General features: G+C 36.2%; 1 protein-coding gene, 2 non-coding genes and 5 pseudogenes across 5 annotated transcripts; 7 read left to right on the top strand and 1 right to left on the bottom strand.

Annotated features, from left to right (window-relative positions):
- The first annotated feature begins 3,250 nt into the window (after positions 1-3,250).
- On the top strand, positions 3,251-3,369 carry LOC136231434 (5S ribosomal RNA; annotated as a pseudogene).
- Positions 3,370-3,557: 188 nt separating this feature from the next.
- On the top strand, positions 3,558-3,676 carry LOC136231502 (5S ribosomal RNA; annotated as a pseudogene).
- A 188-nt stretch (positions 3,677-3,864) lies between these two features.
- LOC136231480 (5S ribosomal RNA) lies at positions 3,865-3,983 on the top strand (annotated as a pseudogene).
- Positions 3,984-4,173: 190 nt separating this feature from the next.
- On the top strand, positions 4,174-4,292 carry LOC136231457 (5S ribosomal RNA; annotated as a pseudogene).
- A 1,676-nt stretch (positions 4,293-5,968) lies between these two features.
- LOC136231746 (5S ribosomal RNA) lies at positions 5,969-6,087 on the top strand. The gene has a single exon (XR_010690111.1). It is a non-coding gene; the product is annotated as a 5S ribosomal RNA (ribosomal RNA).
- Positions 6,088-6,273: 186 nt separating this feature from the next.
- On the top strand, positions 6,274-6,392 carry LOC136231422 (5S ribosomal RNA; annotated as a pseudogene).
- Positions 6,393-6,576: 184 nt separating this feature from the next.
- On the top strand, positions 6,577-6,695 carry LOC136231734 (5S ribosomal RNA). The gene has a single exon (XR_010690100.1). It is a non-coding gene; the product is annotated as a 5S ribosomal RNA (ribosomal RNA).
- A 9,981-nt stretch (positions 6,696-16,676) lies between these two features.
- LOC136231103 (replication factor C subunit 2) lies at positions 16,677-24,421 on the bottom strand. Of its 3 annotated transcripts, none has more exons than XM_066020372.1 (12): positions 24,196-24,421; positions 23,071-23,199; positions 22,904-22,982; positions 22,687-22,766; positions 20,856-20,978; positions 20,618-20,761; positions 19,741-19,861; positions 19,587-19,649; positions 18,440-18,499; positions 17,978-18,103; positions 17,814-17,897; positions 16,677-16,974 (listed from the first exon to the last, which is right to left on the bottom strand). In XM_066020372.1, the coding sequence occupies exons 2-12, from the start codon at positions 23,112-23,114 to the stop codon at positions 16,870-16,872; spliced, it is 1,029 nt and encodes a 342-aa protein (XP_065876444.1). In that variant the 5' UTR covers positions 23,115-23,199; positions 24,196-24,421; the 3' UTR covers positions 16,677-16,869. The 3 variants fall into 3 exon arrangements, with proteins under 3 accessions (XP_065876444.1, XP_065876443.1, XP_065876445.1); XM_066020371.1 differs by having other exon boundaries at positions 23,071-23,181; positions 24,196-24,420; XM_066020373.1 differs by lacking the exon at positions 24,196-24,421 and adding an exon at positions 23,890-23,961 and having other exon boundaries at positions 23,071-23,181.
- Positions 24,422-24,639: the final 218 nt, after the last annotated feature.

The raw sequence follows: 24,639 nt of genomic DNA on the forward strand, positions 1-24,639 counted from the left end.
GTTCTTCATCTTCCTGTTCGTTACTTGGTTTCTTTCTTCTTGTTACCATGTTAGAAATAGTTATTCTACGTTATTTCCTTCGTTTTTCTCATGTTATCATATTGTTATTGTCGCTTTTGGGGGTAAAAAGGGCGAAAAATGTAAGTATCTGTTATTTTTTCTGCATTTTTTCATGAATTCACTTCGCAATCGATGGTTTCGCGAAGCTTTGCGAAGAGAAATAGTCTGGAAAGTGACGATCTACTTCGTGAATCGATGATTTCGCGAAGATCCGCGAAGAGAAAGAGTCTGAAACGTTTGGATCTACCTCGTGAATCGATTAGTTCGCGAAGTCTGCGAATAGATCCTGACGTTTCAGTCCTCGCAGACTTCGCGAAAGCATCGATTCACGAAGTAGATCGTCACGTTTCAGACCTCGCATACCTCGCGAAAAAATCGATTAGCGAAGTAAAATCACCTCTTTTCCTGCACATTTACATTCGCATGCTTCGCTAATCTTCATTTTGTGAAGCCAAAATCGTCTTTTTTCTGCCTAACACGATTAATTTTTTCTAAAGGTGGTTGAATACGTAACATCCCTTTCTGGAAGGCGGCGTACTAGGCTTCATGGGAGATGATTTTCCTTCCTGTATAGGGTTGAACTTCCCTCAAGATTGACACATTCACTCCTGAAATGGTTCGTTAGAAGAGATTGTGCCAATCTTGGGTGCACCATGGGACACGTCCATCCCATGGTGCCAATCTTCAAAGTTAACCTAACTAATCCGGTACCAATTTTGAATCGGATGAGTAATCTTGGTGTGCACCGTGTGACACGTCCATCCCAAAATGTCTGGACTGCCATTTTTGAGATGAGAAATGGAAGTCCAGACCTTTTGGGATGGATGTGTCTCATGGTGCACACCAAGATTACTCATCCGCTTCAAAATTGGTACCAGATTAGTTAAGTTCACTTTGAAGTGATTTGTTAGGAGTTTATTGTGGCAATCTTATTGTAAATTTTGATAATGTTATGATTTTAATGTTGTTATTGTGGCAATCTTGTTGTAAATTTTGATAATGTTATGATTTTAATGTTAGAATCCGTTGTTGTTTGGCATTTTTTTGTTATATACCACTTCGCGAATTAGCTTCAAAACATATCCAGGCTTCGCGTATGCGAACTAAATTCATCAAGTAAACCAAACTTTAGCTTCGCAGGCTTCGCATATGCGAACTAAATTCATCATGTGAACCAAACATTAGCTTCGCAGGTTTCGCAGGCTTCGCATATAAACCCAAACATTAGCTTCGCAGCCTTCGCATAATATGGAATCTGCGAAGTCAGACGGGAGGGGGCGAGACGCGCGTAAATATTGAGGGTATTATGGGAAAGTCACACAAAATCAGTCTAGATATGTAGTAGGTTGAGTAAATGGGTTAAATATGTAAATTGGCCTCCAATTTGACCTAGTTTTGTAATTTTCCCTTTAAACAATCTTCTTTATATTGTTGGGAGAATTACAAAACAAACACTTTTCAAGGGGGTAGTTTACATTTCTAGCTCCTTTTAAAAAACTAACCAAAACTAACACATTTCAACAAGTAACTTCCAAGTTTACCCTCGTCTTCTTCCTTAACATAACTGTGTGTCTTTGTTTTTCCCCCTCTCTCTCTCTTTCTCGCACTCTCTCTCTAAAGAACAGAACAATCTACAGAACGACTACGAATACTACAACAATCCATCCAACCCACAGTTCATACAACAAAATTTCTACAATCATATAAGTTTTTCATTGGTTTTTAGTTTCATTGAAAAGATTTAAAGCTTAGTCCATTCATCGTTAAGATCTAGCAGGTTGTTTCTCTACAACCCAATGTATATTGTTTCTCTTCATTTTTCATGTTTTTACTGATCGTGCGAACCCCAAAAACAATGGCATTGTTGTCTGAAAATATATTTTGGTTGGAATATCAGTTTCAGACATTTTTCCCCGACAGTGTCGATATCTGTCGATATCTAACAGATACCGACACTGTAGATATCTGTAGATATTTGTAGATATCTACAATATTTGTCGATATCGACAGATATCTACAGATATCGACAACACATATCTACAGATATCTACAATATTTGTCAATATCGACAAATATCTACAGATATCTACAGATATCTACAATATCTACAAATATCGACAAATATCTACAGATATCGACACCGTCGGGGAAAAATCTGAAACTGATATTCCAACCAAAATGCATTTTCAGATAACAATGCTACTGTTTTCGGGGTTCGCACAACCAGGAAAAACATGAAAAAGGAAGAGAAACAATATATATTAGGACGAGATTGCCGGAAAAAGGGTCGCCTTCTTCCTCCTCTTCCGTTCGCCGTTCACCTTCTTCTCCTCCTCTTCCTATCCCCGCCATTCGTTTCTCCTTCTTTCTCCTCGTCGTTCGCTTCTCCTCCTCTTCCTATCGCCGCCTTTCGCTTCTCCACCTCTTTGAGTGTGCTGCCGTCGCTTCTCGTTCTACCTCCTCTTCCTATCGCAGCGTTTGATACGTTAGAGAGATGAAGTTCTGTTTAGGAATAACGAGGACAAACTTGGAAGTTACTTGTTGAAATGTGTTAGTTTTGGTTAGTTTTTTAAAAGGAGCTAGAAATGTAAAGTACCCTTTGAAAAGTGTTAGTTTTGCAATCCTCCCTATATTGTTTACTGTATTATTTGGAATACAGTTCTTTAAAGAAATTAATTCATTTAAAATTTCTTTATATTTTACAAATTTTTAATGATTTCTTCATAATAATATTGGATTTTTTTATTTAATTTCTTCCAAATCAAATAATTCCATAAGAAATAGAAGTGGATTTCTCTAAAATATATTAAAATAAATATTTTCAAACAATAGATACGTCCATTTATAGTATTTTAGAGGAATGAAATTAATTTTTTATAGATGTTACATTGATAAATAGACTACTAAGAACCAACGGGGTGTTTGTTAGAGGGGATAAAGACACGAGGGATATGGATAAAAAAAACTGAGATGAGTTATTTCATGTTTGTTTTAGAGATAGGTTAGGGGGATAGGTTAGAGATATGATAGATTATTTATTTATTTATTTATTCTCGCAGGTGTGCCCGTTGTTGAGGCGGGGACATTTTTTTTGCATCCAGGGGACCCGCGATCGATGCACAAGGAGAGGCAGATGGCATACTGTGTGGGAGAAGGATAGAATATATGCGGTGGGCGCACGTAGGATGACTAGTGCGATCATACCAGCACTAATGCACCAGATCCCATCAGAAATCTGAAATTAAACGTGCTTGGACGAGAGTAGTACTAAGATGGATAATCTCTTGGGAAGTCCTCATGTTGCACCCCCTAAACTTTTTTCGCAACAAATTTTGTTTATATTATTTATTTATTTATTTATTCTCGCAGGCGTGCCCATTGTCGAGGCGGGGACATTTTTTGCCTCTAGGGGCCCGCGGTCGATGCACGGGGAGAGGAAGATGGCATACTGTGTGGGAGAAGGATGGAATATATGCGGTGAGGGCGCGTAAGATGACCAATGCGATCATACTAGCACAAATGCACCAGATTCCATCAAAACTCCGAAGTCAAAAGTACTTGGTCGAGAGTAGTATTAAGATGAGTGACCTCTTGGGAAGTCCTCGTGTTCCAATCCCCAAACTTTTTTTCGTAGCATATTTTGTTTATAATTTTTATTTATTTATTTATTCTTATACGCGTGCCCATTATCGAGGCGGTGACATTTTTTGCCTCCGGGGGCCCGCGGTCGATACACCGGGTGAGGCAGATGACATACTGTGTGGGAGAATGATGGAATATATGCGGCGAGGCATGTAAGATGACGAGTGTGATCATACAAGCACTAATACACCGGATCCCATTAGAACTCTGAAGTGAAACGTGCTTGTGCGAGAGTAGTACTAAGATGAGTGACCTCTTAGGAAGTCCTCGTGTTCCACCGTCCAAACTTTTTTTCGCAGCATATTTTGTTTAGATTATTTATTTATTTATTTATTCTCGCAGGTGTGCCCGTTGTTGAGGCGGGGACATTTTTTGCATCCAGGGGACCTGCGGTCGATGCACAGGGAGAGGCAGATGGCATACTGTGTGGGAGAAAGATGGAATATATGCGGTGAGGGCGCGTAGGATGACTGGTGTGATCATACCAGCACTAATGCACCGGATCCAATCAGAAATCTGAAATTAAACGTGCTTGGACGAAAGTAGTACTAAGATGGATGATCTCTTGGGAAGTCCTCGTGTTGCACCCCCCAAACTTTTTTTCGCAGCAAATTTTATTTATATTATTGTTGAGCGATTTCCGCAAGTGCACGGTATACACTTATAGTAATAAAAGATATCGAACCCACAGGGAAGGCTTTTTAACGATAACTTATTTTAATTCAGTTTTATTCACGTCTTTAGGTTTAACTTAAGAAAATCGTTTAATTAATTGTATTGGTTAGGATTAGATGAGAATAATATGTTGAACTTAGAGTACAATTCTGTCTTGAGATTTGATTACAAGACAGGAACTTTCATGTTTAGAATAAAAAATGTATAAAACTTATTCGCATTAAGCAAAGAAAGTAACTATAACTTTGGTAAGATTAGAAACATGTAACAATTCATGAATTTACGCAATTAATGGGCTTTGAACCGTAGAAATCTCTCTGGATCGGAGCAGATTTCTACCTTAATCAAACTGGTATTTTATATCTGATAAGCCGTCCTAACGATCATATCATCCATAAAAACTAATTCTTTTAAGTGTTCAACAAAGTTTCCTTGTAATTATATGAAATATATACATTTTAATGAAAACACCAGAACTTTACTTCGAAGGTAACATCAAAGTAACAACAGAAGAATATATTGAATCAAAGAAATGTATTATTAGTGAATTGTGAATCTTCACAAGTTAACAGAGAAGAAGAAACATGGATAGCATTTTGACTAATTTGAGTTCCGGTTTGTCAATCCTTTCCTCAAACTTCGTAGGTTTGTCAGACCCTAGGGCGCTTCAGCCGTTAGTTCTTCTCGCTGAATCTTCGGAATAGAGATCGCTGGATCCACTACCAGAATGTGAACTTGTCTTTGAAAAATTCTTAAATCTAAACTAATCGCTATTGTGTTTGTAATTAATCTAAGAACAACTTGTGTACAACAAGTTTGCTTTTACATAAATGTAATCCAACTTCTAGTTCTTTTATGCATTAGAATTTCAACATAATATCTGCTCTCTAAAACTATATTAACCAACTCTTTAATTCTGAAATGAATTCACTTATTTATAGTTGGTGAATGGTTGTATTTGAAGGGCCGTGTCCGCTGTGAAGAGTCGTTTCTATCCACTCGAACAGACGTGTTTTTTTGGATTTTAACATATGAAAGCTGTGCAGAATTCTTCGCTATCTCAACTGAGATTTTAGGAATCTCAGTCACGGCACGGGGAAATGGGAGAAAACCTACAAAAGTCGAATTTGGTGTCTGAGGGACGCGTGTCGCGACCGAGATTTAGGGAATCTCGGTCGCGATAGGGATGTTTTTCCCCTTCTATCGGCCGCTTTCTGTCTCCTTGTATCGGTATTCTGATTCACACGTACTTTTGGCATATAACTTAGGTTTTCCCCTCGTTTTTGCTCCCATTTGGATTTAACCAAATAATTAAGTACCTTGCATCAAAGAAGTATATAAAGACGTAAAAGTACTCTAAACGAATATAATTAGCACGATTTTAATGTAAACTTGACGTATTTATATATGATATTTTAGGTATATTTTGGGCTTATCAATTATTTATTTATTTATTCTCACAAGCGTGCCCGTTGTCGAGGCGGGGACATTTTTTGCCTCTGGGGGCCCGCGGTCGATGCACGGGGAGAGGAAGATGGCATACTGTGTGGGAGAATGATGGAATATATACGATGAGGGCGCGTAGGATGACCATTGCGATCATACTAGCACTAATGCACTGGATTCCATCAAAACTCCGAAGTCAAAAGTACTTAGTCGAGAGTAGTACTAAGATGGGTGACCTCTTGGGAAGTCCTCGTGTTCCAATCCCCAAACTTTTTTCGCAGCATATTTTGTTTATAATTTTTATTTACTTATTTATTCTTATAGGCGTGCCCATTATCGAGGCAGCGACATGTTTTGCCTCCGGGGGCCGTGGTCGATACACCGGGAGAGGCAGATGACATACTGTGTGGGTGAAGGATGGAATATATGCGGTGAGGTGTGTAAAATGACGAGTGTGATCATACCAGCACTAATGCACCGGATCCCATTAGAACTCTGAAGTCAAATGTGCTTGTGCGAGAGTATTACTAAGATGGGTGACCTCTTGGAAAGTCCTCGTGTTGCACCGCCCAAACTTTTTTCGCAGCATATTTTGTTTAGATTTTTTATTATTTATTCTCGTAGGTGTGCCCGTTGTTGAGGCGGGGAAATTTTTTGCATCCAGGGGACCCGCGGTCGATGCATAGGGAGAGGTAGATGGCATACTGTGTGGGAGAAGGATGGAATATATGTGGTGAGGGCGCGTAGGATGATTGGTGCGATCATACCAGCACTAATGCACCGGATCCCATCAGAAATCTGAAATTAAACGTGCTTGGACGAGAGTAGTACTAAGATGGATGATCTCTTGGGAAGTCCTCGTGTTGCACCCCCGAAACTTTTTTGCGCAGCATATTTTGTTTATATTATTTATTTATTTATTTATTCTCGCACGCGTGCCCGTTGTTGAGGCGGGGACATTGCCTCAGGGGGCTTGCGGTCGATGCACAAGGAGAGGAAGATGGCATACTGTGTGGGAAAAGGATGGAATATATGCGGTGAGGGCGTGTAGGATGACGGGCGCGATCATACAAGCACTAATGCACCGGATCCCATCAGAACTCCGAAGTCAAACGTGTTTGGGTGAGAGTAGTACTAAGATAGGTGACCTCTTAGAAAGTCTTCGAAGGGAATAATTCAATCTCATTCCCATTCCATAGTGGTTAGTTACAACCAATTCACATTTTTTATTTACAAGTTAGTCCATCTCTATCACCACTAGAGATACTCTAATAACTTTTTTTAAACTTTAATATAATTAGAATGAATAAAAAACAATTTTAATCATAATTTATCCAACATAAACTCCTTTGATATTTTGAAGATATATCTTTAACGATAAAAAATTATAAGAACTGGAGTCTAGAAACAGTGGCAGAAGGCACGGGTTGCCAACGCACCTTGGCCGCCGGAAACCATCCGTTATACCATTGGTACATCATTGTTCATATTTTTATGTTTTTTTAAAATGTGTTTTTTTTTTCATTTTTTTGAGTTTATTCTTTTACGTTATTTTTTTATAATTTTTAATTATATTTAGTTAATTGAGTTAAACAAGTCAACCAAATTAATAAATGGATTGGGTTATGTCAACCCATTTATAAACGGATCGTGTCAACCTATTTATTAAAAAGGTTGAGCTAGATCAACTCTTTTATTAAATGGGTTGGATCAGCCTGTTTTTACAGTTCTACTTAGGGGAGAGAAAAACTGAAAAAGCCAAATCAATTTACAATTCGATTCGTTTCGGTTTTTATTTTTATGCAACTTCAGTTTTTTGTTCGATTCGGTTCAGTTTAGGTATAAACCGAAAAACCCAAAAAAACCGAATTAGAGTATTATTTGATTATTAAAATTCTAATACTTACAAACCATTAAATATTATTAAGATTTTCTATAATATATAATTTATAAATTAGTGCAAAACAAACAATCTGTCAGAGATGTAAAACAAAGTAGAATTATAAAAAAAAAAAAAAAAATCCAGGAACATTATGTGAATTAAACATGTAGTATGAAGGAATTATGTGGATTAAATCAATTATAATACTCAAATTTGGAACACCATATTCGTTGATATAAAATTGTAGTTACTAATTAAATAATGATATGACTCAAAGCATGAAAAATCATAATTATAGTTTTAAAGTTTAATTCCCATAATGAGACAGAGATGTAAAATATTGTATGAAAAAAGTTTCAGCAACATTATTTAATAATCTCTAATTCGGTTTGGAACCGAACCAAATCGAAATAGTTTGATTGAAAACCAGGCTTAGAAAACTGTTCAACTTCTTCTAAGCAGCGATTACGAGAAAAAGTTGACGATATGTAACGAGCTTCAAACAAAGCTTTCATTTCAGCAACAAAACCAGGCTTACAAAACTGCTCAACTTCTTCAATTGATGACTTTTCCAAAGCTAAAGATTCTGACATAAATCTTCCGAAGGAGATTGATTCAGCCATTTCAGTCTTCTATATGGAAAAAACAAACTCAAATAAGATTCAATAACAAAAATATATATTAATTTTATGAATAATTATGAATTGAAAGACTTATTTTAAATATAGTTGAACCATCTCCCAATAACTTATTTAAGTCCAACATTTTCTTTTATTGTGGTTTAACATTTCTTTTATTGAAAAATTGCAATAAATTGTTGTTGTAAAAATAATGTCTAATATAAAAATTAATCAATTAATAAATAATAAAAGTAAAATATGTAATATAAAAATTTAATAAAAATAATAACTTATGGGTGAAGAAAAACCTTATCATGACCATAGTATTATAAAGATCATAATAACGTTAAAGAAGAAACATGTTTTGTATAAATAAAAATAGTAAACTTATATAGAGTAAAAAATTAAAAGTAGTTTGAGAAAAAACACACTCTTAATTGACAACTTAACTTTTTTATTATTATTTGTTTAAGAATGGTGAATTTTTGACAACACAATTGTTATTATCTTAAATATATATATATATAAATTTAAATACAATATAACATAAGATTGTGATTATCTTATATATATATATATATAAATTTAAATACAATATAACATAATAAGTGTACTTGCCATTCATGAATTACATCTAGTTGAGAAAAAGGGATTTTGATTTTCTTTTCCTTTATCAACTACCAGAAATTATATAGTGTGTCATATGCCTTGGCCAATATGATTAAGACAACCGTAAAAAAATTGAACAACATATTCTAGGTTAATTAGAATTAGAATTCTTGAAATAGGTATTAATTATATAGCGTGTCGTATGCCAGGCCAATTATAATTTTACAAGTGTTAAATAGATATTAATTATAATTAAAAAATAAAAATAGTTTATTTCCAATTTTGAGAGCAGATATTTGTTTTGGGTAGCCGAAAAAAGGAAAGAGATGGACTGAGATGAGAAAAACCATTAAATTTAACATATTTGTATTTTTAATTCACCAAAATGAAATTGCATTTTCTTTTAAATTTTTTAAACAGGTGTCTTTATTTAATTGGTTCTGGCACACCACATCATAGGTTGAGGTGGTGTGTCGGGCACATAAATATGAATACGACTCACCCAGATAAAAAAAAATCCTATACATAAACCTCTTGTAATTCAACTAATGAATATACAGAAATTATTGTCATATTAAAGTTCTTTTTTATTTATTTATTTTGGTTACAAATGAAATTAAAAAAACATTAGCAAACCAATAAACTAAAACTACAGCCAAACGAGAAAATAAAAACTACAGGAAAATAAAAGCTTACCCGTAAAATCTTCAATCAACACGGGAAGGATTAAAATGTAGGAGAGGGTCGGTAACTGGTATTGAAAATGTAGGAGAGGGCTGGTAACTCGTAAAAATCTTCAATCTCCAAGCATATACAGTTCTTTTCGAGATCTGCATATGCTTATTAGAAAGAATCGAAGGCTAGAAATAGAGGTAATGCATTCAGGATTTTTTTTTAAAAATCTAGACATATTTGGAAACATTTTAAATAAAATCTAGACATATTTGGAAACATTTTACATAAAATCTCTAATATTTAATGCATACCAAATCTTAACTATTACATAAAATCTCTAATATTTATTGTGGTTTAACATCATTATATAATCTCTGATAGAAACCAGAAACGAAGCTAACCAAAATAGGTCACTTGGGCAACACGTGCCAAATAGAAAAGCAATTTGCAAGAAAACTTAAGCGGAACGTGTCAACTAAAGAGAACACAAGACCGAAGGCTTGGAACAACCGAAGGAAAAATCGCCATTTCATTTCTCCCACATGTGCTGAACCCTACAAGAGTCTAGAAGAGAGGACAACGTGGACATATGATATCGTATAAACGAATCAAACACGTGGCATTACAAAAGCCTTCAGATCAACTTTCACGTGTTACAATCTAGCCTTCAGATCGGTTAAGAAGCTTTTGTGGAACGTTTCCCTTCTAAAAGTAACCCTGTGTGGCTAGGTTGAAGACTCCACATTAAGGAGAATTTCTCCTAAAGCCAGACTTCTAGTAGGAGAATGAGCCCTAGTACCAAAAGGACTCCTAGAAGAAGAAGTGTTCGGCCAAGCCTTAATAGTCAGATATGGCTACATCCTATGGTACATTAACACTACAACCTATAACTAGTCCTTACTCTTCAACCTTTCCTAAACATCTACTGATTGGAGCGGGTTCATCGGCGGTCCATTTCTGACATTTGGTTCTGTTTACAGGTTAAACCTGGAAGACTCGGCAAGACATTCAGACTCTTAGTTACAAATTCATATACACATATATCAATTACTTGATTGGGATTGCTGGCGGACGTGTAAATGAGCGCATGGATTGAGCGGATGTCCATTCGTTGAGCTCCTAACGAGCTCGTTGGACAATCAGTACATTCTGAGTGTTTTTCTATTCCCAGACGACCAAATTCCGATTTTTCCATAACGACCATATCACACCATCATCAGTCAGAGGTGGATCCCGAGATAAGGCCGTTGCAAACCAGTTCACAAAACTCCCGATAGAACTCATAGGGTAGTCATTGAAGAAAATTGCCCATGTTGCCTTGGCTACGTGACAACCCAGAAAGACGTGTTTTACATCTTCGCCCACTGCCTTAGATAAATTAATGTGGGTAGTGAGGTTGAGAAGAGTCGCCCGATACAATTTTTGATTTTGGGTGCTACCTGTATGGACCAAATAAGACGTCAATCGACTAGTGGAACCAACGACCTAATGGTAGAGAAAGCTTCACGGACTTCAAAATACTTATTCATATTTTTTATTCTTAAATTGATTTAAAATAGTTCTAATTACAATTGTCAAAATATAAGTAACTTTTTTTATTATTATTAAGTTAGTCATTTACTACGACAATTGTACAAGTAAATATTGAATTGATAATAACTTGACTAATTTAAATTTAACCGATTGGAACATGAAAGACTCCATTTTGAAAACAACAAAGCTTGAAGTTTACATTTCGGTTTTTAGCTCAAAAGATTATTGATAAAAACACAAACATTTCATATATCTCAATGCACATGAAATTACTATAATCTTTCTCTTTTGTCCAAATATATGAATTTTGTTAATAAATTAAATTTTTTAAATTCAACCATAATACTTTTATAAGTTATAACTATATATATAATAATAATGTGATTTGTTTATAGTTATTCTTATTCCCCTTGGTAGAGGAACATTCCATGAAACAACGTAATCATTGTTTCATTTCTTCGAAATCGTGAACAATAATGACTAATAAAATTAATTTAAATAATACAAGTTCATTTACGGTAATTAATTTTAAATTTGACTTCATAAGATTTAAACAATATTCTTTATATTGTTTACTGTATTATTTGGAATACAGTTCTTTAAAGAAATTAATTCATTTAAAATTTCTTTATATTTTACAAATTTTTAATAATTTCTTCATAATAATATTGGATTTTTTTATTTAATTTCTTCCAAACCAAATAATTCCATAAGAAATAGAAGTGGGTAGGGTGGATTATGCTCTGCATCACATCGGTCAATTATAAGGTCTTGGTAAATCAGAAGCTTGAGGGACCAATATCACCGGGCAGAGGGCTCAGACAGGGCGATCCCTTGTCACCTTATCTATTTATACTTTGTGCTGAAGTCTTGTCAAAGTTAATTGTCAAAGCTGAGATGGAAAATAAGATTCAGGGATGCAGGATATGCAGAGAGGCGCCATCAATCAGCCACCTCTTCTTTGCAGATGACAGTTTCTTGTTCTTTGGAGCAAGTAATACACAGGCACAAAATATTGTAGACATTCTACATGAATATGAAGCGGCTTCGGGTCAGGCGATAAATCTGAACAAATCAGGAATATTTTATAGTAGAAACGTTCAGGGAAACCTGCGTGAGGAGATTGGTGCAGTGCTAAATGTCACCCAGCCGCTTGATACGGGCCGGTATCTAGGGCTGCCGTCTTTGATTGGCAGATCAAAACGTAATATTTTTGCATTCCTAATTGACAGGCTCAGAAAAAGATTTGGAAGCTGGGGGTTCAAGTTTCTTTCTAGTGCGGGTAAGGAGGTTTTGCTAAAATCGGTTGCACAGGCTCTACCAACTTTCTATATGAGTACGTTTTTTATCCCAAAATCCATCTGTGTAGAACTGCAACGAATGATGAATTCGTTCTGGTGGGGAACGAAAGAGGGAGGTAGGAAGAATCTGCATTGGTTTGATTGGGCTACTTTGTGTCGAAGGAAAGATCAATGAGGGTTGGAGTTCAGGGATCTTCACTTGTTCAATCTGTCGCTATTGGGCAAGCAGGGGTGGAAGCTGATCAATAGTCCAAATACTCTGGTTAGTCGAATGTTCAAAGCTAAATATTTTGCTACTAACTCTTTTTTGTCCTCCAAATTAGGCAACAATCCTAGTTTTGTTTGGAGAAGTATTTGGGGGTCTATTGATTTGTTAAAACAAGAAATAAGGTGGAGGGTGGGAGATGGGAAATCAATACAAGTATGGGGGGACCCTTGGATCCCTTCGTTGCAAAATTACACTATACATTCGTACTGTATTGAGGGAATGGAGGGGGTGAAAGTTGCAGAGTTATTGAAGGAAGGGGTTAAGGAATGGGATGTCGAAAAGGTGTATGGATGTCTGAACGAGGAAGAAGCTAGAGAGGTTTGTGCTATAACGCTGTCAGTAAGGGATACAAAGGATATTCTGATGTGGAATTTTACGAAGGATGGGCGATACTCCTCTAAGTCCGGCTATAGAGCTTTCGAGCAAGCAATCTATGACAGAACACCGATAGACGGGTGGGAGAGGGTATCGGAACTTTCAATTCCACCAAAATGGAAGGCGTTCGTCTGGAAGAGGGTGCTTACCTACAAGACCAAATCTGATCAGACGACATGTTCCGGTGCCTCCTGAATGCACAATTTGCAGAAGGGAGGAGGAAACGTGTCAACATTTATTCTCACTATGTTCTTTTGCAGGTAATTGTTGGAGAGGAGCAGGAATTCCTCAACCGGAGGGAGACTATACTAACACACTTCAATGGCTTCTAACCGATAATGAAGCTGTGATGGAGAAACGTGTGATGGTGATATGTGCGATATGGAGACAAAGGAACAACTACCTATGGAATGAGAAAGAAGTACCAGCTGCTGAATGTGTGCGGAAAGGGAACCTATATTTGCAAGAATGGCGGACAGCTGATCAATCTAACCCGCCGGCTCATAGAGGCACAACAGCAGGTAATCACCGCGAAATCGCGATGGGGAGGGCAGATGCGCAAGGCGCGGACGGGACGAGGGCAGGGGCAAGGAGCGGAGGGAGGCAGCTGGTCCGACAACGCGGCGGCAACGCACAGCGAACGCTTAATCGGGAGGAGGATGTCGCAGATGAGGCAGAGCCTTCGATGAATGCAGCAGCAGAACTGCAGTTCGAGGACAGCAGCAACAGCGATGCGAGGAGGGACGGCCTGCTCCGTTACAGACCTGTGGCTAATTCAGAAACAAGACAACAAGTGGTTAATTGGTGAAAACCGCAACAGGGATTTATCAAATGTAATATGGATGGAGCACTGTTCAGAAGTCCGAACGAGGGAGGAACGGGTGCTGTCGTGCGAGATGATTCAGGAAACTTCCATTGTTGTCTAAGCCGAGTGCGGACAGGTACGTTCACCCCTATGTTAATTGAATCTCTAACTGTTAGAGATTGCTTAGTTTGGCTTGTTGGAACCCCGTGGAAGAAGATTAAGATAGAAACAGACGCAAAAATAGTAGTTAATGCAATCTTGAATCGCTCAAACGATCTAACCGGATTTGGATTAGTAGTTCAGGATTGTATAGAGATGTTAGCAAACAATCGAGAATACTCGGTTTCATATATTCCTAGATTAGCGAATGGGACTGCTCATGTAGTAACAAGGCAATCCCGTTCCAATGCTAATTATTATTTTTCAAATGTAATGCCTCAATGGCTGACAGATGTGTTTGAACATGATTTGCAAACCTGTTCATTTTAATCGAAAGGCTTCAGTTTGTTAAAAAAAAAAAAATAGAAGTGGATTTCTCTAAAATATATTAAAATAAATATTTTCAAACAATAGATACGTCCATTTATAGTATTTTAGAGGAATGAAATACTGAGATGAGTTAGAGGGGATAAAAACACGAGGGATAAAGATAAAAAAAACTGAGATGAGTTATCTCATGTTTGTTTTAGAGATAGGTTAGGGGGATAGGTTAGAGATATGATGATTCCTATCCCTCAAATCCTATACCTAAGAGGAGCGATTTTAGTAGAATGGAAAAGTCCATCTTATCCCTAAAAAATATTATGTAGTTTAAATAAGGTTAAAATAATAAAATGTATTATTTTATCTCTATTCTTATTTTTTTTTTATAACATCTATTCTTATCCTACATACCAAATATTGAATAATAATTCTCGACTATCATATTTTTATCTTCATCCCAACCATTTATCCTTATCTCTATTCCAATAGAATACTAAACACCGTGAGAATGTTTTTTTTGTTGTTTTTTATTGGAAGGTTTTTTTTATTGTTTAAAATTTAAGGGTAATTAATTTATTAGTCCCTATATTTTGACAAAACACACTGTTTAGTCCTTATATTTTCAAAAACACATGGTAAGGTCTCTAACCTTTTTCTCAGTGAATTATTTAGTCCCTAACGTTTTTCTCGGTGAACTGTTTAGTCCCTAACATTAGATTCTCATTAAGATTTTGTTAGTTAATTTGGATTTGTGTTCTTCTTTTTCCTTTCCTTTAAACTCTAGTGCATCTGAAATCAACTTTGAGTGTTCTTTTTTATTTTTTTCTTAATCGTTCAAATTCGTAAGCATTGAGTCTTTTCTTTTTTCTTGTTCTCCATACAAATAGCTTTTTCTTCTAAATTAGATTTCCTCTTTTAAAGTTTGAAGGTAAATAGTAAAGGATAATTTAGTCATTTCCGAAGTCATAAAAAATCTAACAAACAGACAGAAGGACTAAACAGTTCACTAAGAAAAAGGTTAGGAACCTTACCATATGTTTTTAAAAATACAGGGGCTAAACAATGTGTTTTGTTAAAATATAGGGACTAATAAATTAATTATCCAAAATTTAATTTAAACAATAAAAACCCCTAAAAAAAGTATTGCACGTGATAAGAGGGTGGGCAAGCAATGGGGTAGACTCAAATTTCTAGGGAAACAAACAGAAAGCTCTGTGTCACTTAAGTTAGCTTTCCAATAACATTTCATGTGCTCCATCCATGTACATTAGATTCTTTCTAGTTAAATTTCACATATACTCCTTCAATTTGTTGATTTATATCATATTACTACTGATAATAAGGAAATAACCAATGGTGACACGTGGACTAATCACATACTTCGAAAAAAAAAATGATAACCGATTGTGCCATACGGGCTAATGACATATCACAACCCTAAACACCTAACTCAAGGCTGACACATGCCAAAGTAGTCTCATCTAACAAGAGGCTTTCATCCTCACACCTGCACATGTTCAGAATATCAACTAGAGCAAGCATGCGCTTCTATACACGCCCCCAAGCACTATAAATAAAAATGACTTCAGTGTGAGGTATTAATAAACTAGGATAGTTCGTAATATATTCAAGTCCAAAGCTCGATTCAAGTGGGCTCGGCTTGAGATATTAACAAGTCGAGTCTTAGTTTCCTTAAGTTCGGTTTGAAAGCTCGCAAACAAGCTCGGTAATTTTTTAATTACTATATGTTTCATTAATCTTTAATTTAATTAATGACTATTAAAAAAAATTAAGTAATTAGTACTGGACTCTAACTCTCAATAGTCAGAACTCACAAGACCGATTAGAAAACACTTAACAGAAGCTTTAGGAATTTCAATAGTTAGAAAATTAGGAATTTAAAGTTAAAAATACAAATCCTAAAAACTAATTAGTTTCTTTCCTTGAACATCCATAGTAGTGACGCTAACAACTACCCCCCATACACAACCACGTAGACAACAAGACCGGTTATGATTTATGAGTTTGTCTTTTAAACTCATATGGAATATGTTATAGAGATTTTATCTTTCTTTTTTATATCTTCTTTGCTACTTATTTTATTCACTTTAGAGCTAAGTTTTGGATCCCCATGCCTACTACCTGTATTCCTAAGATTTTTTTGTTGTTATTTATGTTTAAAATAATAATAATAAATTATTTGTAAATTTTAACTGACTTAAGCTTTTGATTCAAATTATAACTTGAGATTATGACAGAATTTTTTAAATTAAGTTTCTTTCTAGTGTTGGAAAGAGAAGACTTGGTGTTAAAAGTGCGTTGTTCAAGTCTACTTTGATATAGAAAAAAGAATGCTAGTAGCTTTGAGTCAAATGTCCCTAAAATCTTCTATAGCAACTAGATTAGTAACAGACTCAAAACGAGTTACTACAGAAGTTCACTAATCACAAAATATTTTGTACAAGATATCATCCACCATATCGAATATGAGCTACTTAACCCGCATAAGAGAATTCTTCTGGCTTATTACAAAGAGCTCGCATCGTGTTGCTGGCCACATCCAGGAGCTGCAAGTGTTCATCTGCACCATCAATAAGACACTGCAATTTTGCACACCATCTAAATTTTAGAATGAATTCTATCTATTACTATGTCTCTGGTCTTGCTCAAAATAACATATGACCAAAGGCAATAATGCATTATCCTGTTATCTGATGTTAATATGAGAAGCTTGTAGTATAAAAGTGACAAACAATTGCAAGACAGAAAACCAGTCAGTCAATCTATCCGAAAACATCAAATAATCATCACCCTTTTGCTCCTTTTAACTTGATTAGCAACTATTGTTATAGCAAATCAGACATATCTAGCTTAAGCCTCATGGATTCTAAGATTTGTTGGACTGAAAAGCAATGCACATAATGGCCAAAATCTTTATATGATTTCTTGACGTGGAGCAATTTGGGGTCCCACGCAGTGGCATAGTCCGCCTTTGACTAGTTGCAGTGCAAAAAGTAAACCCAGCTAACATGGTTTGGCCTTAAAAAAAATTGCTTACTCAGGACAAATTGATGTCGTTTTGGCCTGGGCTGGGGCAAAATAAGTGGGGGGCAGGGGCAGAAATCACCCTTATAAGAGGTGGTTCCCGACAGCCCGCTGGCACCCCCTGTGCTTCTGCCTCTTGGCCGAGATAAGAGTTATGTTTTATGGGTTCAGTTACTTGGACCCGAAATTGCTCCAAATTGAAAATATCACGGACAAAATTTATCATTTCTTATGTTAGGGCTATCTAAGCACTTGCCCAAAAAACATTAGGGGAAAATTGGGACCTTATCCCTTTCTTGACAGAAGAAACACATTATGGGAAATCTCTTTGGAGTTTCAACTTTTACTCTAATATAACTTGAAGATAAAACATGAATAAGCCAGTGAAATTGACCTTATCAGCTGCAGCAAGTTTCTTGCAAATTCGAGCTTTCTGTTCATCTAGTATGTCATCTGTGTTGACCACCAGCTCGAATAACTGGAAATGTAAACATCTCAGCTGCTGCTATTTTTTCTAGGAAACCAACATAAGACATGCATAACAATGGTTAAGGGTACCTGAAGGAGCAGCTGAGAGACTGGATAACCTTCTCTGATTATATAATTGACCTCCTTGTCCACCAAATCAAAGTCACCGCTTTTGCATGCTGTGTAAAGTGCACCTACAGCCTCTTGTGGAACTACCTGATAAATGAACAAGATACTCAACTCTTCAACACAATATGCATTGCAACTCAAAAAACGCATTATATAAAGTAAATAAGTCATTTTATTGTTCATACAATTTGTCCGCTTATATTGTGCAACTAAAGCCCGGGCATTAATTGGTTAAGGAAACCTTATTCAATCTCAAAACAAGTGTTCGAACATTTTGCAGTATTTTTTTAGAGTATAGTTATTTATGAAGACGACAAACTACAAATGGAATGCATAATTGACACATAACTACAGAGATGCCATCACAAATTTGCCCAATTTATGTTGCCAAAACAATTAAAGAACAAAAATTAAGCATATTACCCCAGATACACCTATTAGGTCCTTGGATGAAATTGTGGATCCAAATAAGCGAGCAGCTCCCTGCAATATTGGATACAAATGAAGTTTCAATTTCAATTCAGACACAGATAGATGACTACCTATAAGTTTAGTCATTGAAGCACTGAAGAAGTGATGAAACAGATCATGGCTGAAAACAGGGATTTAAAATAAAGGCTAACTGCCAGACTGAAGCAATATACGTAAAATCTATTAATAAACTATCAATTTATCATATATTTATGAGCTCTTGCAATTGCAATTTTGGTCCTATTAAGATGATTCTTATTTTATTTATACCCTATGCTAAAGATTGTCTGGTCAATTTTATCTCATGTATATTTAAATAAATATGCCCATCAGCTTCCACGAAACAAGATTTAAGTCTCTGTCTACCACGACTAGTGATATATCGCATGCAAATGTCAGCTATAACACTAGCTTCCCTAGCACTACATTCAGTAAGAAGAAGCAATATTGAGCATATCAATCTAGTAAAGCCTAAGGTTACAGGTATTAAAATTCAACAAATTCAGATCTCTAAAAACCCTGCTAATGATAGATTGCTCAGAGTCTCAATGGAATCATGAAGCTATCATCTAGTGTTAGGCAAGCAACGGCCCCCTGTAAATTACTAAATGGGGGAGATGAGGCAAAAGACATGTTCGCTAACCGTATGGATTATTTCTTCTTGGGTCAATAAATACCAATTTCTATCACCAAAGAGATGCAAAAAAAAGACACCAGTCATTACCAACACTGGATCCAAATAACAACAACAACAACAAAGCCTTAGTCCCGAAATGATTCGGGGTCGGCTAACATGAACCATCATATAAAACCGTGAAATCAAGTCGTGTCAGCGACACAAATTCGCTCCCTCCACTCCGTCCTATCCACTACCATATTTTCCTCAATTCCCAGTAAACTCATATCACTCTCGATCACCCTCCTCCAAGTTTGCTTAGGTCTTCCCCTACCCCTCACCACTACATCCCTTTGCCACCCTTCGGTTCTCCTAACCGGCGCATCAAGCGCTCACTTGAAATTATTACTAGTCACAAGGATGCAGCATAAAGTTGAAGCACAGAGATCTTTGTATGTCAAAAAACCATAAGTTCTATCTTACTTGCAAATATGTGATAGCCCGACGAAGATCGCCTTGTGATATGGAGCTTAAGGTTGAAAGAGCCTGCAGTAGAATATCATATATTTTGAAGGAAATCAAACCACAGTTAACTTGGTTGTGCAAATAATACTGTCAAGCCATTTGAAGTGTATACCTCTGCATCCAAATTAAGGCCTTCTTCTCTGCAAATGTGCAATATGCGGCTGCTCATGATTTCTTCTGAAAGTGGCTTGAACCTGAATTTGGCACATCTGGAAGCAAGTGGCTCAATGATCCTACAGAAAATGACAATTAGTTTAAGGTGTCTCAATGATCCTCCAATCATCTAGATATCCAATACAATAATATACAAGTTAGGTCTATTGTCTAAGCATTCATTATATAACTTGTGAATAATCTTGATAATCAAACAAACAAATTCACCACAAAAAAGGAAAATGCAGTCATGTCCACCTCTTACCAAATACCAAGATTGATCAGGTTTAATATTCTATAACTGACACTACATGGCTTTTTACCAATGAAATGATTTAGGTTCATCAATGTTCATAACATAGACCATGAAACAGAAGTAACTACATAGCAGATGTTGAATGAGAGACGCTAAGTATGACAATCATTCTAAATATTGTCTACATATACCACACAATTCACACTGCCAGATAGCCCCGTGATAAACTTTAGTGGATGAGCAAGTCAGAATAGAATGCACCATTCAGTAGATTTTGTCATGTTGATTCACTATTTCAGAGTTCTCAAAATGATAGATTAGCAGCAGAAGAACCAACATCTTGGTATAATGCACAAGTAACATGGTAAAAAAAAAAAAAGTAGCGATGCTAGATATCCTCTGCATCATCAAGTGCTGCACTTTATAGCAATTAATTATTGCTGCTCTAGCATATTCAATAGGACCAAATCAATGACAAAACTTTCATTACAGAAGTAGTACAGATTATGCAAAATCCTTGATTACTTCAACAGCACGCAACATGTGAAATATAAATCTAAGCCAAGTAGAAATGAAGCACCTGCTAATGTAATTGCATATAAAAATAAATCTTGTAACTTTTGAGTGAGTTTCCATTGTGCGCCGCAGAGCATTCTGAGCATCTTCAGTCATTGAATCTGCCTCGTCCAGGATAATGATCTTAAAAGGTGGACAAGGGTAGGCCCTGAAGGAGGAATAGGAAAGTACATTGATTATTAAAAAAATCAGCAGTAATCTACAATGAAGTAATACTTAATGCAAGAAGAAGCATTACATACCCTCCACGCTGGCCAGAACTTACAGCCACTGCAGCAAAATCCTTAATCTTAGTCCGGACAACATTTATACCACGGTCGTCACTTGCATTCAGCTCCAGAACCCTGTTCTTGTAAAGTCCAGGTCTGTAGAAGATTGCAGTTAATTTAGAGCCAAGAAAGAGAAGATGATATCCATGTCCCAAGGCTTTGAATTTATTACACAAATAAAGCAGTAGAATACATAAACTAAGATGATAGCAACCATATACGAAGCTTACAGCAAGCATTAAACACTGCAAAGCATCTCTAAGTTTGGACATACAAGGGATCTTTACAAAGCATTTACCTACAATATCAAGGCATTTGAGTAACAATAAGGAATTAAGAGCATCAAGTTGAAAAATCAAGAAAAAATCCCATAGCAGGTAAATGGCAAAAATACCTAAGTCGCCAAACATGTTTGCCTTTAATTGTGAGAATCCATATCAGTTTAAGGATTTAACTCCAACAACCATGTAGTCAATTTTGCAATGCTGTTTTACAGTGGAACAAGGAAATTTAATGTCCTAAATGGATGAGCATAAGCAGATTTTTGCCGAAAAGTTCAGCCTCTATAGACAGCTTTAACTGGACAAACATGTCTGCTCACCAAGTCTTTGTCAAAGATTAATATAAGATCTACATTGGACCTTAACTATTAGCTCGAGCTTTTAGTTCAAACGGTTCCATAACATGGTATCAGAGCCTCTTGGACCAAACGGTCGAGGGTTCGAGTCGTTGCAACCTCACTAATTTGTGGAATTAAAAACACATGGCGGGATGGGCCTGTGTTGTGCAAGCTGCAAGCTGCAAGCCCAAGGGGCATTTGAGTGTGGGGGTGTGTCAGAGATTAATATAAGATCTATGTTTGGACCTTAACTATTAGCTCGAGCTTTTAGTTCAAACGGTTCCATGACAGTCTTTCTCTTCCGAATAAAAAGGAAACCAAGTAACACCCCAAGAAAGTAATTATCTATATCATCTAGCTAACCTTATGGAGGATGAAAGGTCTAATTTATCATAGACAAGCTAACAGCTTTATGCTACTCAGGGTCTAGCAAAGGTCAGAAAGAGCAGAGAATGACATTTTGCATTTACCTCTTCCATGGCTCAGTTCCCATTACCATTCATAGCCCTAAAATTGCAAAGATGTACTCTGCATCCAGTTGTTTCTTGTCTTTACACCAAATCGTCTATACAGAACATAACCTTAAATAACTGCTTGTCTTGCACTACGTATATCCAGAAGAAATTCAATTTTGGTAGTTCAATAGCAAATTACAGTAAGAATACGATGTGTATGTAATTGAGGGAAAAAAAACTGATCTATTAAGTCATAATATCATATATGAACTATCCATTACTTTCCCTTAAATTCCACTGTATGTTTTGAATTGTTTTGGTTATTTTCCAAAAAGAGTATATGATGCTGACGTTACAATCAATTAACGATACAACAGCAAAAATTGTTTCCATTACAAGAAGCCAGCAAAGTCATATAAGCAAGTGCAAGTATCATATAAAGTACCAGAACAGCAAAGTTAACTATCTCTTATTCAACTTCCATAAGTTTTAAATGCAACCCATGTCATGAATGTATGGTTATACTATTCTTCATTCTCCATACTTATTATGCAAATCTCGTAAAGAGTTAACCTGAAGTAAGAATTCACAAAATACATCATAAAACTTACTAAAAAAAAATCTGGTCAATTACTCAAAACCCTAAAGAATCCTCTTTTCCATTAATTAAAATAGTAACATGAAGAATACAACTAGACACACCAAATCCAGTTAAAAAGATAATAAGTACCCATAAAGCTGGTGGGCGATGGCTAGTGCGGTGGTAGTTTTACCAGTACCGGGTGGGCCATAAAAGAGCATGTGTGGGAGCTGGAAAAAGAAAACAAAAATTATCCAGACAATTTGTACAACATTAAAACTAGGTTTTGAGAATCATACATAATGTAATACCAATAATTAAAATGTGAAATATGGAATATGCTAGATTAAGGAGATGAAAATCTCACATTAGTGGTCTCGAGGGTGTTTGTGAGAACCCGAACCACCTCATCCTGGTGAACCACTTCTTTCACTTGCTTTGGCCGGCTGAAAGTGCCAAAATCAACATCAAACAATTCAAAATACACAATATATGTGAGTGTTGAAAATGGGGAAAAAAAACAGAGTCAATTACTATTTCTCAACCCATTGATGCGAGCTCTGAATTACTGGTGCCATTTATCTCCACTTTGAATTCTTGAGAGTTCTAATAAGGTACAGGACTCTAGCCGTGGGACTGCTTCCACTGAGAAAGTTATGCAGGCTTTATTGTAAATAGTAAATAGTAAATTAGTTATAATAATAAGGGTAAATAGTTTATTAGTCCATAATTGGTGCATATTACACTAGTTGACAACCTTTATTTTCAGAAATATATTAAAGAGCACATGAGTTTTGTTTAAATCAACTACTATTCCCTTCATCCTAGAGATGGCAATTCGTGTCATCAGGTTGTGTTTGTGCCGTGTCAAATTTCAGGTTAGTGTCAAAAAGTAAGGACACAAACATGACATCGAAAACTTATTCGTGTCAAAAAAAAATTAAACACGAACACAACCTGCTACAAACACCAACTGCCGACAGGACACGAGTTCTACATGTCAATGACCAAACGTGTTAACCTGACATGACATGACATGACATGACAAGACCTCCTCACCTTAACCAACCTGTTTCACGAAGTTAACCTATTAACACAAACCCAAACCACGAAATAACCCAATCAGCTCATGCAATAACATAAACTCAAATATCTTCATAAAAAATAGAAACTCATCAAATGCTTTAATAATACATCATCAAATTTTACAATGAGGGAATATCCCTACCCTAACTGGACTCTGAACAGATGAAGTACCCAGCAGGCTATACAAGATGGCATATATTCAACTCAGTTTGAAATAAAATAAAAGTAAGAAAATCCTGTATTATATCATGATAACATGATGCTAACCTTTGGATAACATTCCCGATAACAATTTCGGAGGAGCAATGGCCAAGTGGGATATTTTAGAAACAAATCACTAAAAAACTCATAAGGGTTTGCATTCATAAAAAACCCTTATGAGTTTTTTAGTGATTTGTTTCTAAAATATCCCACTTGGCCATAGAAAAAGTCAATAGAAAGCAACAAAAGTCTAACTCTTATCATCCAAAATGATAACGTCCTACTCGCTCACCTTCAGAACAATTACATCTTTATGAAAGGCTTAATTAGGAGAACAATAAGAAGAAGGGGCCAAGGAGCTTCTTTTGTTACCTTGGCTTGTTGGAGACGAGTGAAAATCAGAAAACGAGAGCTGCAATTTCCTTCTTCGCAGCAGCCGGCGGCTAGATTTCAGAGAGGAGGTGACGCCGAGACGGTCGATTTCAGAGAGGACCGATGGATTTCAGTGAGGTGAGGGACACCAGGCAGAGAAGGGGAACACCTGAGGGCAAAAAAAATTAAGCGGGAAAATGGAAAAAAGTTATATAGTTATCTCATCACTAACCCTAGAACACTCTAAGGCCCAAATTGTAAAACTGATTTTCACATCACTTTTGGATTAGCTCTCTGTTCACGGGCCAAGTACCCCATCGGGTCATTCACACCCGCATCTAACGGATCCAAGTTAGGGTAAAGTATAAAAATATATATATATTGTATGATTTAAAAATTTATAAATAGATATTTGAGATTTGTGAAGTTTCGATCAAATGATCT

This window comes from Euphorbia lathyris, chromosome 5 (assembly GCF_963576675.1).
Source record: "Euphorbia lathyris chromosome 5, ddEupLath1.1, whole genome shotgun sequence".
NCBI classification, from domain to species: domain Eukaryota; kingdom Viridiplantae; phylum Streptophyta; class Magnoliopsida; order Malpighiales; family Euphorbiaceae; genus Euphorbia; species Euphorbia lathyris.